At 35.2% G+C, this 12934-nt stretch overlaps 1 protein-coding gene and 2 long non-coding RNA genes across 4 annotated transcripts; all 3 read right to left on the bottom strand.

Moving 5' to 3' along the window:
• Nucleotides 1–689: 689 nt before the first annotated feature.
• On the bottom strand, nucleotides 690–2369 carry LOC143187010 (histone H3.3 type c-like). The gene is made up of 4 exons (XM_076390928.1): nucleotides 2236–2369; nucleotides 1208–1244; nucleotides 948–1114; nucleotides 690–861 (listed from the first exon to the last, which is right to left on the bottom strand). Exons 1-4 carry the CDS (start codon nucleotides 2259–2261, stop codon nucleotides 690–692), a joined length of 402 nt encoding a protein of 133 aa, XP_076247043.1. The 5' UTR covers nucleotides 2262–2369.
• A 1931-nt stretch (nucleotides 2370–4300) lies between these two features.
• On the bottom strand, nucleotides 4301–7184 carry LOC143187036 (uncharacterized). Its single transcript, XR_013003136.1, has 7 exons — nucleotides 7064–7184; nucleotides 6473–6884; nucleotides 6173–6389; nucleotides 5733–5962; nucleotides 5563–5638; nucleotides 5070–5263; nucleotides 4301–4937 (listed from the first exon to the last, which is right to left on the bottom strand). It is a non-coding gene; the product is annotated as an uncharacterized LOC143187036 (long non-coding RNA).
• A 583-nt stretch (nucleotides 7185–7767) lies between these two features.
• On the bottom strand, nucleotides 7768–9877 carry LOC143187011 (uncharacterized). 2 transcript variants are annotated; one of them, XR_013003133.1, is made up of 5 exons: nucleotides 9692–9877; nucleotides 9205–9377; nucleotides 8942–9074; nucleotides 8643–8872; nucleotides 7768–8570 (listed from the first exon to the last, which is right to left on the bottom strand). It is a non-coding gene; the product is annotated as an uncharacterized LOC143187011 (long non-coding RNA). The 2 variants fall into 2 exon arrangements; XR_013003132.1 differs by having other exon boundaries at nucleotides 9696–9877.
• Nucleotides 9878–12934: the final 3057 nt, after the last annotated feature.

Here is a 12934-nt window from a genome sequence, read left to right as displayed (position 1 = left end):
GACAGGTATTTGAGAGAGTACCCTGCTTTTTTTCAGGTGGCTCTTATATTTCCTTATCGAATTGTATCATAGATATGTAAACGCATCGGTAGGTAGTATTGTTATTTTTAATACTATATTTTAGTCGGTTTTTTTAGAGTATGCCGAATGTAAAGCGTGTTCCACTTGTAATGGTACGTCGTAAGTGAAGGTAGCTAACCCATTTATGAAAAATAACAGAAATTTTTAACGTAACGTTTAGTTACGTTACTCTGTATCGTTTAATAATCGTTTATACTAGTACCACTTTTAACTGACGCTATTCTCGTTACGTACATAGCAAGTTCGAACAAATCGATACAAAGTGAATCCTACAAAGCTTTGATATGTACTATTTTAAGCATCCTGCCTTATGAATCGCAGAAATGTATATTTTACCAAAGTTTCGTACAGTAAAAGTAAGAATTTTATCGGAAGTTTGAATGTTTTCCACAAAATAAATTTTATTTAATAGAACATTACTAACCTAGTTGGTCACTGATGAAAGGCTCACCAGGAATTTTCATCTTAACATTTAACATGTAGTATTGCATGGTGAAATGAACATTTTATAAACATAAACACAATTACAAAGTAAGATATAGTATATGAAATATAGAAATAATACTGTAATATTAAGAAAAAACAAGGTACAATTGTTTCTTTAAACTTTATCTGTTTATGATGTCATCTCTGCCTCTAAGTCGTCGTAATAAATAGACATCATTTATTGTCAGAGTTATACGGTTTGCATGGTGTACCAGTAACATACAATCTTCAAAGAACTGAACTAAATATGCTTCAGTTGCCTCTTGAAGAGCTTCAAGTGCTAATGCCTGAATTCTAGATCAAAGTTAAAAAAACATAGTTTAAAAATCACATAAAATATTCAATTAATTTTCAAAATTCTGATAAAATTAGACTTTTACCTCATAATACCCTGTCTTGGAAACAGGTCTAGAATAATGTCTCTCACTATGCGGGTAAAGGGAACTTTTGGTATAATCAACTTTATAGATTTTCTAAGATATCGAATTTCTTGAACAACACGCCTTTTCTTAAGCTTTTTTTTGTTTCTATCCACTAGTGTATTAGTCTACAAAAAAATTTAATAACCAGCATTAACAATAATAGCAAAAGCAAAAATATAGAAAAGGAATATAACAGAATATTTTGAAATTGTACTCACCGTTGATGCTTGACTACGACTTGGACTAATACGCGATCTAAAATTAGAACACTACATTTTCACATCATTGGAAACTATTTCAATTAGTTTCAAAATGTAATTTTTCATGGAGAGTACATACTGTGCAGAGCTGGAAAGTGTCACACAAGACAGCACAGTTATTCTCTCATTCTGCCCACGAATTATTTAGTGCTGAATTTATCTCATTAGCATATACACACGATCGACTATCAAAACAGAAGAATGCGTGACGCCTAACTTATAGAAAGGTAGCCCACAGAGAAGAGATGATAGTAAATAGAAGCAATCACATCTGCACTTCTTCAGTGAGACCTCTTTCCAGTTCTGCATAGTGTTATTAACTTAAACACATTAACATATTCAGTGCCACTTAAGCAGAGCTGGGGAAAATTTGAAATAGTTTAGGTGGAAATAATGAAAATGAAATACTATTTGAAAATAATATTTTGAAATGGAACTTGTGGAACTTCAGTGCTTATTTCATTGAGGAAATACTATTTACTATTTCTGTTAAAGTTTAACGTAAATGAAATATTTCACACTTGAGTTATTTCCACAGGACTTGAAACTATTTTTTATTTCACATTTCCTATTTATTATTACTATTTTCTAACTTGGGGCACGCGTTTCATTCCGCACGAGGCACTTATGTGACGACAGAGTATCAGCATCGAATAGTTTGCCTGTAACGCAGGACAAAAGAGGACAAAGCACACAGTGTACCTGTGAAAATAACTCATGTGTGAAATATTTCATTTCCATTATACTTTAGAAGAAATACTAAATACTATTTCAAAATTGTCTTTCGATCGGTTTCAACTAAAGCATGCGTTTGAAATACTATTTTACTGGTGAACTACTTTCAAATTAAATATTTTATTTCCAATGTTCTTTACTAATTAATGAAATGGAAATATTTATTTCCTGTGTCTATTTCAAATACCTATTTTCCCCAGCTCTGCACTTAAGTATTAGCTTCAGTATCACGAAAATGATCGTTAACTAACCTTTTAGCATCCTTTCGACGAACCATTTTTAATGCGTGTAAGTTAAATTACATACATTAATATTTTAAAAACTGTTCGATATATTCGTCTTTTCTGGCGTTATTTCAATAACAATATAAGTTACAAAATGAAATTGAAACACACTTAAACACAACTTCAGTTTATGCCGCCTAAATCTGAAAAACGTGGCGCGAATTGCTGTAGCCTGTTGATTTGGTACTTCCGCGCCATCTGTAATGCGTTTCTCGTTTGTTTATTCGTGCACGAAGCCTATCGCCTATCCCGATCAGAATTTTATGAGTGTAAGAATGGGTAGCCAATAGAATTTCAAATCAAGTTTGCACATACAGAAAGAAGGGAATCTACACATGTGAACGTACAACAAGTGGTATGTACTCATTAACAGTTAAAACCATTTAACAATATTTCAATACATTATTTTGAAAAAGAATAATAATTTATTGTCATCAAAATATAATACAGACACTTTAGTTTTTATACATTGCATTGCATATAATTACATAGAATCAAGTTGCAGAATCCTGAAAATTTGGAAGAACAAAGTCTTAAGTTACAAAATTAAATATAAATATTTATCTTTAAAATGTCGCGTAAATTGTTGCATAAGACCGAAATTTTGAAAAGATTTAAGAAGTGAAAATTAAATTCATGTAAAATTCAGGACTTTAATGTCGAGGACGCGGAAAACCAAAATCAAACCATAGAGTCGAGTCCAAGTCCAAATATCGGAAATGGAACTATAGAATAAAATTCAATAGGATCAGTAGGAAGTCTAGTTGTGACACCGCGATTAACTAAATATAACTCTATGCAAACTACTAATATGTGTGAGTCTAATATGTCCAGTTTAAATAAGGACACAACCTGTTATAGTATTTCTGACGTTAAGAATCCTAATCCTGAAAATTCAACTTCGGAATCATCAGACAAAATTTCTTACCTTCCTTTAAAACTAGCTGCTGACTTAGTACCAAGTTTTGACGGAAATTCAAACTCTCTATTCAAGTTTATTAAATTATGTCAAATAGCAAATTCACGAGTAAGATTAGCAGATCGTACTAATTTGTTAGTTATAATGCGAAATAAAATTGTAGGAAATGCGGATCAAATAATAGCAGCCAGACGTGAACCGCCTAATTTAAGCGAACTAATTAGTCTTTTAAAAAGAGTTTTTGAACAATCTTTCAATATAGACCTAATTATTTATTGATAGAGTAAAAGGATTACGACAGGATGTAAATGAAGCAATAGAGCTTTATGGTGCTAGGGCTAGTCATTTATTAAATCAAGGAATAGAAATTGTAAAATAAAAATTCGATTCTGAACAAATAATAGGAACCATGGCCTTATTAAATCGAATAGCAGTAAGAGAATTTATTTATGGGCTTCGAAATCAAGTCTTACTACTTTTCTTAGTAAAAGAACAAATTAAAGATCTTGAAACGGCGATAAATCTAGCATGTCAGTTAGAATTAACGGATAGAAGAACACAAAATTCTTTAACATTAAAAGTTCTTAAAGTAAATATTGATGAACGGAAATATTTTGAATGTGGGAAATCGGATCATTTACGTCGCGAGTGTCCTTTAGGTAAAAATAAAAGAAATTATAGTGGAAAGATCACAAATTATGACGGAGTTAGATGTAGATTTTGTAAAAAAATAGGTCATAAAGAATCATATTGTTATGAAAAACGAAATCAAAAAGATCGCTTTGTCCAAAATAGCAATATCAGCTTTGAAGAGAGACAAAATTTAAACTCGAAAGGAGCTTCGCAGGGGGGCGGCTCTGCCGAGTGATCCATTAATTGCGAGCGCCAAATAAAACAAATTTGCTTAAAATTAAATATAAAAGAAGTTGGCCATTTACCAGTTGTTTCATTGGAACATGATTGTTTCAATGGTAAAGCGATTAATTTCTTAATTGACATGGGTTCACAATTAAATTTAATTAAGAAAGAAAATGTAATTTCCAGTGTGATTATAAACACAAATATAATTTATGATCGTTCTGGTATAGATTCAGGAGTTGTTCGTACCCGCGGTGAAATAATAATTAATATTTATAAAATTTATGTGAAATTTTAAATTGTGGATGATGATTTTCCAATCAGAGAGGCTGGAATTTTAGGCATATTATTTTTGGAAAAACACGAAGCTATATTGGTGTTTAAAGACAAAAGCAAATCACCTTCAATTTGGAAATAGGAACTTTACATTCCGTTCATCTGTAACTTACGATTTATCACCTCCTACAAGAACCTTGATAACTATTCCAATAAAAGGTTCACGAAATAGGATAGGTTATATAAGAAGGTTGAGTTCGAACCCAAGAGTTTATGTAGGTGAAGTAATTGCTACTGAACAAAACGGTTTACCAAAATTTTTGCTATAAACACTACACCGGACAATGTTACACTTACTATACCACCGATCGAATTAGAGGAATTTAATGAAAAGTTACCCTCGTCGCGGTCAGCTCGTACAGAAGATCCTAATGTAGAACGTTCACAAGCAGATACTTCTAGAATTATCCAATTATGTAGAATTCTTGACCTGCAGGACCTTAATGAAGATGAGAAAGTTAGTATTCTGGAAGTAGTCGCCACATTTCCATATCAATTTTATCTTCCGCGACTGATAAATTAGGGTTGACTAATGTCATTCAGCATTCTATAGTAACTGTAAATAATATTCCAATTAATACAAAACAGTATCGTTTTCCTCAAATACATAAGGAAGAAATTAAAAAACAAATTGAATCATTATTAAAAAGCGAAATAATACAACCATCGTCTTCACCATACAACTCACCGATTTGGATAATTACAAAAAAATCAAACTCATCGGGGAACCACGTTGGCGAATAGTAATTGATTATAGACAGTTGAATCAAAAGACAATTAGTGATGCTTATCCTTTGCCGAATATAACGGATATTTTAGATCAACTTGGAGCAGCCAAATACTTCAGTATATTAGATTTAGCATCAGGTTTCCACCAAATTCCTGTAGATTCAGAATCAAAAGTTAAAACTGCATTTTCAACACTTAACGGCCATTATGAGTTTAATAGGATGCCTTTTGGACTTAAAAATGCTCCTACGACTTTTCAGAGGTATACGGACTTAGTTTTTTCGGGATTACAAAGAGTAGAGTTATTTATTTATATGGACGATATAGTGTTATATGCTGATTCCTTGAAAGAACATACTTGTAAGTTAAAAGTTTTGTTGGCCAGATTACAAAATGCAGTGTTAACTCTTCAGCCTGAAAAACGTAAATTTCTTAAAAAAGGAGTAATATACCTTGGTCGTGTAATTTCTTCGAAAGAAGTTAGACCTGATCCTCAAAAAACAAGTGCTGTAAGGAACTTTCCTGTTTCTGGAAACAAGAAACATATTAAGCAATTTTTAGGTCTCGTTGGTTATTATAGGCGTTTTATTCCTAATATGGCAAAAATTTCTAAACCACTTACACAATTGTTAAAAAAAGATGTTCCCTTTGTTTAGAGTACAGAAGTCCAGTTCCCTTTTGCAACTTTGAAAGAAATTATATGTACAAAACCATTACTTTAGTATCCAGATTTCAAACAAACGTTCCTGGTTACAAGTGACGCTTCAGACTATGCTTTAGGAACAGTGCTAAGTCAGGGAACGGTTGGACAAGACCTTCCTGTAGCCTATGCGTCGAGGACTCTGAATGACTCTGAAATAAAATATGCAACTATAGAGAAAGAATTGTTAGCTATTCTTTTCGCTGTGGAACATTTTAGACCTTATTTGTATGGTCATCATTTTACGTTAATAACAGATTATCGACCGCTAGTTTGGTTACACAGTGTGAAAGATCCAATGTCTAAACTTATGAGATGGAGAATAAAATTGAATGAATATGATTATAACATTATGTGCAAACCTGGAAAACAAAATTCCAACGCTGACGCTTTATCTCGAAATCCAGCAATCCTTACTTATGTCAGTCCGGCTTCTATTGCATTAATTGAAAATTTTGGAATAAAAAATTTAAAATCTTCCGTGGCGAGTCTGTCGAGGGAAATTGTAGGCGCCGACAATTCCTTGGCTACTGCTTTTAATAGAAGGTGTTGACAGGGATAGATTTTCAGAACATGAAACTGAAAAATTCATTGCTAAAGTTTTCTGTAAAAAGGATTGTTTTGCTAAAGTTATGCTTAAGTGTGAAAAATTAGATACTTACTCAGCAGACAGTGACGAATATCAGACAGCAGACGAAGGAGAAACATTTGTTGATGAAATAAAAAATTTCTTTGGAGGTTCGTTCGTGGACAGGAAGGATACGCTTCAATTTGAGAGTTCTACTAAGACTCTGTTGGAGGCGGACCATGTGCCTCAGGGTATCCAAGCTCTGTACGATCCGCCAAGTATCTTTCAAGGTCTTAACCAAAGGCATCCTGTTGCGGATTGACAACTTAAGATCCGATGTTAATGATGTTAATATTGCACCAGCTTGTGCAGATATTGGTGATATTATAATAGTGCCCTTGCTCTGCTAGATCCGTCAAATATCGGCAAGGTCTTAACAAAAGATATCCTGTCACGGATCAGCAACCTGGGACCAGAGTTTTGTGTTGCAAAAGAGGTCGAAGTACCTGCAATGTGTAATATGTCGAAAATGGGAAACTATGTGGCTAATCCTTCAAATAATCAGACACGATCCTCCATGCATATCGACGATTCATGTAATTCTGAGCAAGTTCAAATTCGGGCACGAACTAATTCTCAACTGCAAACGATCAATTTTCCTCAAGTAAATTTTAGTAAGGATTACCTTTACATGAGGCGAGATAATCTTGTTCATTTTTTCTCCTTGGATTATCAGATTGTGTCACAAAATAGTAAAGATTTGCTGGTTCGAGACAAATTTTCCATCTCACGATTAAAACATTATCGTGTTCATGTTGGAGAAGCTATTATTTTTCCAGATAAAAAATTTCATACTTTTCATTTATTTTCAAAACAGATGTATAATGAACAAATTGATGTTAACAATTTAAATTCTTGTTTGACATCACATAAAAATTTAATGGACATTTTGAATGTGAGAAGTTTTAGCATGTCAAGAGATCATAATGATCTTGATGCAATAGGATGGAATTCTGTAGAATGTTTGTTGAAAAAAATATTTAATGATTTAAAATATACAATTACTGTTTGTACTAGTGAAATAATAATTCCTCAGGTTTCTGAAAGACTAGCTATTATTAGTGAAAATCATGAATCTTCAATAGGATGTTACGAGCCGAGGGCTAGATGGTCTGACCAAGGGTCAGGGTTTTTGGAATATTGTTATTTTTTCGTGGACGAACCAACGGGTAACTTTGCACTCGCCAGGAGCCACGGGACGTGGACGAATCAGTGCGCAACTGTCAACACCGGGAGCCACTTGTAGGTTAGGAAAAGGACCTTCGCAAGGATTGCGAAGATGTTAATATAGCCTCGTAACTTTTAAATTTACAATATATGTCTCGAGCGGTAAAGATATATTATTTGTGGGATCGTTTACGCGTTCGCTTCTTATTGGATTTAGGAGAGGTTTTGATTGAACTAAGTCCAATTTAACAAACCTTATAAAACTGTATATAATTACACGTTTGAGTTGACTCAAAGGAATACAAATGTTTATGATTTTACGTGTCGCGGAACTAAGTCCTCTCTCTCTCGATTACGCACAGAGGTATGCGGGGGACGCGTCGTTAAGACTACGTTACAATGAGTTTTACGTACTGTACTCATAGATTTTTTGCTTGAAGGAGAACTAATGCTCGATCTTGCTTTCCAGTCTAAGCCACGTACTAATCTCGAAACTGGATTACGAATGAGCCCGCTAGACCGAGTTTCTTAGCCTTTTTATAGTCAAAAATCTATGGGAAAAATGGTAGGGACTCGGCTGCATCACAGAGTTTCCGAGAAAAGTTGAAAGATATTATTAATTGAATGCAACAGAAATGCCTATCGGCCCTTACATGGTGACTTCCAGGCAAAGTCAAAGGTCAACGGAAGGAGCTTTGAATCGAGCCCTTTCATAGTTACTTTACGTAACTCGTCTGGACTCGTAACAAGGAGGTCATCAAGGAGTATTAAAATTATTTAAGCGAATTAGAGAAAAATTTTATAGGCCAAAAATTGGAAAGGAAATTTTAAAATTTTTTCGTAATTGTCCTATTTGTCAAAGGAACAAAATGCTTTCTCCAAACACGAAACAACCAGTGAGAATAACTCATACGCCAAGGAAAGCTTTTGAAAAGGTACAAATGGATGTGGTAGGTCCATTGTGCCTATAACCAAGAAGGGGAATAAATATCTGCTAACATTACAAGATAATTTAACAAAATATTCAGAAGCAATACCTTTAGCTAATATTGATTCAATTTCCGTTGCAGTAGCTTTAGCTGAACAGTTTATATGCAGATTTGGTTGTCCTCGAGTAATACAGACAGACCAGGGAAGCAATTTCACTAGTCGCATTATGAAAACTTTCTGTAGGATTTTTAAGATTCAAAAGATTACGTCAACAGCGTTTCACCCACAGTCATTGGGATCTCTCGAACGTGCACACAGTCATCATTCGTTGATCGGCCTTCGACGTGAGTGGATCGTCTGAATTTATTCAACCTCAACTCGGAGTCGACAGTTCATTAGTGAGTACCTGTTTCGTGAGAGTCGAAGCTATTCCTTACGGTAGTATCGCTTGTGGATCTTTCACCAGCACCGAGTGTGCCGCTTTGCGGGTGTTTACGGGAGAGGCTGTGCTCGTGCTTATGTTCCTTCAAATTAATTGCCTGTGCATGTATTGGAAGTAACAATTGGCATTACGCTGAAGGAATTAATCAGGCCTCGCGCGCTATACGCGTCAAACTCAAACCCCATAATATACAAGAGGATTAAATGCCATCGTGGCGTTTTTCTTACCAATTCATCGTCAACTAAAACAACGATGCCAAAAAGAACTGGGGACATCATCTCTCCAAACGGTTCGGACGTCATCCTTGCTGCCCCGCACTCTTCGCCCTTTTCTGATGTCCGCTCCAAAAAGGGAAAAACTACAGACAGCACCAGCACCAAGGAGAACTAGGCTAATGTTCCTATCAAAAATAGGTTTGAGTTCTTAAACACAGAGTTCTTCAGAAATCAGGTCGGTGACTCTAATTTCAACAATATCATTTCTCATAATACAAAAAAGCCAATCACCACTTCTACTTCTGGTAATCAAACTCTTTTTATAGACGCTGGAGTCCGCAGTGTCATCTCCTTGGCAAAGCAACTAAAGAATAGCATCGGCAGTAAATTTAACCTGAAGTTCTTGGGAAACCAAGTTAGACTGAACTTTGTTGATACACAGGATTACTTAGATTTTAAAAAGACTTTAATAGATAAAAAACTGCAGTTCCATACTTACTCACTTAAGTCAGAGAAACCTCTTGTTGTAGTGTTAAAAGGGCTTCCTTCCATACAGCAAACAGAGATTGTAGAAGAATTAGACTCACTGGGATTAAAGGTCATTAATTGTGTTCAAGTCAAGGGGAAATCCTCCTCAAAATTTTCTATTTATAAACTCACTTTTCCTCTAACCATTACATTCACTCAAGTCTAAAAAATTAATCATTTATTTTATCTCTGGGTTTACTGGGAAAAATACTATAACTCCAAAAGATATACCCAATGCTTCCGATGCCAGTTTTTTGGTCATGCTTCTGCCAATTGCAACAAAATCGAGAAATGTGTAAAATGCGGTGATAATCACGCAACACGCTCATGCACTAAATCTCCCGAGCTACCACCCAAATGCGCGAATTGTGGGGAGTCCCACACAGCGAATTACTCCGACTGTCCTTCACTTCTTAAGTTTTTAAATAGTAAGAAATCTCATATCCAGTCCAACAAATTAGACGATAGAAGCATTATTCAACACAGCTCCCCCAATAAGACTCTTGTACATCCAACCATAGTTTCTCAGACACTGTCGCAACATACTACCCCTGTTAGAATGAGCTCAAATCCCATGGGCTACACACCTAAATCAGTTAGAAACTCAACTAACTCATTATCATACGCCAATGTTCTCATGAGTAACAGAAGCCTGAAACAAACCTCACCAGACTCTCCCCTTTCAATAACGGAAGATATTAAAAACTTAGCAAAAGCAGTTAAAGACTTGGAAAAGGTAATAGATATAAAAAAAATGACGTCATTAATAGTCTCCCTCACACATAAATTATCAGCATGCCAAAACAACATAGAGAAATTACTGGTTATTCAAGAATTCGCACAGGAAATTGATGACTAACTCCTCTAAAAGCTCACATAACTTCATGACATGGAATGCATGCTGTATCACCCCCAAAACTCAAGAACTTGAGTTATTTCTTCACAATAATCACATTTCTGCGGCTGCAACACAGGAAACCTGGTTAACACCAAATTCACACATACAAATAAAAGACTACACCTTGGTTAGGGCCGATCGTCCAGACAACTCTGGATATGGAGGGGTCAGTATACTAGTTCACAAAAATCTCTCATACAGACAATATCCTTTACCTAATACCGAGAAATTAGAAGCGATCGCAATACACATAAAAAGCCCTAACTTAATCTTCATTTCGGCCTACTGCCCACCAAATGTCAAACTAACTCCTGCGATTCTAAACTGCATCACTTCTTTCCGCATTCCCTTTATACTAGGTGCTGACTTAAACGCCAAACATCCCTACTGGAACAACGCTTCTCGAAACTACAATGGTGGCATATTAAAATCACACACAGACAGTGCCCCACATAATCTACTCTTCCCTCCTACACCAACCTTCTTTACTTCCAACTGCACACCATCAACCATTGACTTGTTTTTAACAAACTCACAATTCCGTTTTTCATGCAATTCAATATAAGATTTCAGTTCTAACCACAGACCTGTTACTCTGTCACAAAATCATAACGATAGTTCTTCCCCGACCACCTTTGCAAATTTAGTAGACTGGGACAGATACAAAAAGCTAACAAATAATTTCACGCTCACTTCTTCATTCAACTCTTCTGCTGATACAGACAAATCCATCAATAAACTAGGTCGCTTAATTATTAAATGTAAAAAAGGAGCTTCCACCCCCGTTCAAGTAACTTCTTTAGATTTTACACCTGACATGGAATTCAAATCTTTAAAAGCCCTCCGAAACTCAGCTCGACGCTCCTGGTATAGAACTGGTAACCCGATCTATAAACAATTTTATAAATCCTTTGTAGCCAAATTAAACAGGAAAATAATAGCCTTGAAAGCCTACGAAATTCAATGTCAGATCAAAAACGCGTCCAATCAGGACCACACCTTTTGGCCAATTTATAGAAAAATGACCAAGACAAAGACGCTCATCCCCTAATTAAAAGACCCCACTGGATTGACATTCATCACTGAAAAATGTAAAGCAAATGCTTTAGCTAAACAATTTCAATCAGTACATAACATCGCCTCCCTCAAATCATCTAACATAGAGGTAAAATCACGTAATCAGCTCAACACCTTCTTAAAGGAAAACCCAATAATCAACACACTGCCCAAAGACATAAACACCTTCTTAACACCGGAAATTATCAACAGTCAGATCAACAGATTAGATTCCAAAAAAGCAATTGGAGTGGATGGCCTATCCTCTGAAACATTTAAGAAAGCCTCAAGAAAGATCCATGTTCAGATTTACTACATTTTTAGAGCTTCTATCCAATTAAATTACTTTTCCTCATGCTGGAAAACTGCTAAAGTAATACCTATTCCAAAGCCAGGCAAGGACAAAACAATAACATCTAGTTACAGACCTATCAGCCTTTTATCAAGTCTTTCAAAAATATTCGAAAAAATAATTGCTAAAGCTATTCTCACTCATGCTAACGTCAATAATATTATTCCACACTTTCAATTTGGCTTCAGATCTAATTATTCTACAATACATCAGATCATAAGAGTATCTCAGTTCATTACCCATGAGGTAAATATCAACAGAATCGCAGCCATGATCCTTCTTGACCTGGAAAAGGCTTTTGATTCAGTTTGGCATGAGGGACTATTAGTCAAATTCATCTCTTTTGGTTTCCCCAACTGGGTCATCCATCTACTACGTAACTATCTCAACGACAGAGAGTTTTTTGTGCAAATAGGTTCAAGTAGATCAGAATTATTACCCATTTCAGCAGGTGTGCCCCAAGGTTTCATTCTAGGGCCCTCTCTATTCTCCATATTCATTTCAGACATACCTACCCCAAACAATACCATTACGGCCTTATATGCAGATGATACATCCATTTTATCTGCGTCTTGGAGTCTTTCACTACTTCAATCCAGAATGCAAAAAGCTCTGTTGGAACTTAACCACTATTTCACGAATTGGAAACTCACAATAAACCCAACAAAAACGCAGGCTATTTACTTCACACGTAGAGTCAAAATATTAACTCCATCTCCACTGTCGTTACAGGGAACGGTTATATCTTGGTCCAACACTGTAACGTATCTTGGAATAATTTTCGACACTAAATTAACCTGGAAACATTCTGTTATGGATAGGCACAATAAAGCAAACAAAGCAATTGGCGCGGCATATAAACTCATCAACAGTAATTCAGGACTTTAACAGGATTTACATATTAGAAT

The sequence above is a fragment of the Calliopsis andreniformis genome, unplaced genomic scaffold, assembly GCF_051401765.1.
Source record: "Calliopsis andreniformis isolate RMS-2024a unplaced genomic scaffold, iyCalAndr_principal scaffold0022, whole genome shotgun sequence".
In the NCBI taxonomy this organism is placed as follows: domain Eukaryota; kingdom Metazoa; phylum Arthropoda; class Insecta; order Hymenoptera; family Andrenidae; genus Calliopsis; species Calliopsis andreniformis.
Note: the sequence above shows the minus strand (reverse complement) of the source record. Positions and strands in the feature narration are given on the sequence as shown.

What these genes read in the sequence shown, in the direction of transcription:
- LOC143187010 (XM_076390928.1), bottom strand. Translation starts at nt 2,261, where the DNA reads ATGGTTCGTCGAAAGGATGCTAAAAG. An exon ending in CGTCGAAAGGATGCTAAAAG is followed by an intron (nt 1,245 to 2,235) that starts GTTAGTTAACGA and finishes TTCTAATTTTAG; the next exon opens with ATCGCGTATTAGTCCAAGTC. An exon ending in GTCGTAGTCAAGCATCAACG is followed by an intron (nt 1,115 to 1,207) that starts GTGAGTACAATT and finishes ATTTTTTTGTAG; the next exon opens with ACTAATACACTAGTGGATAG.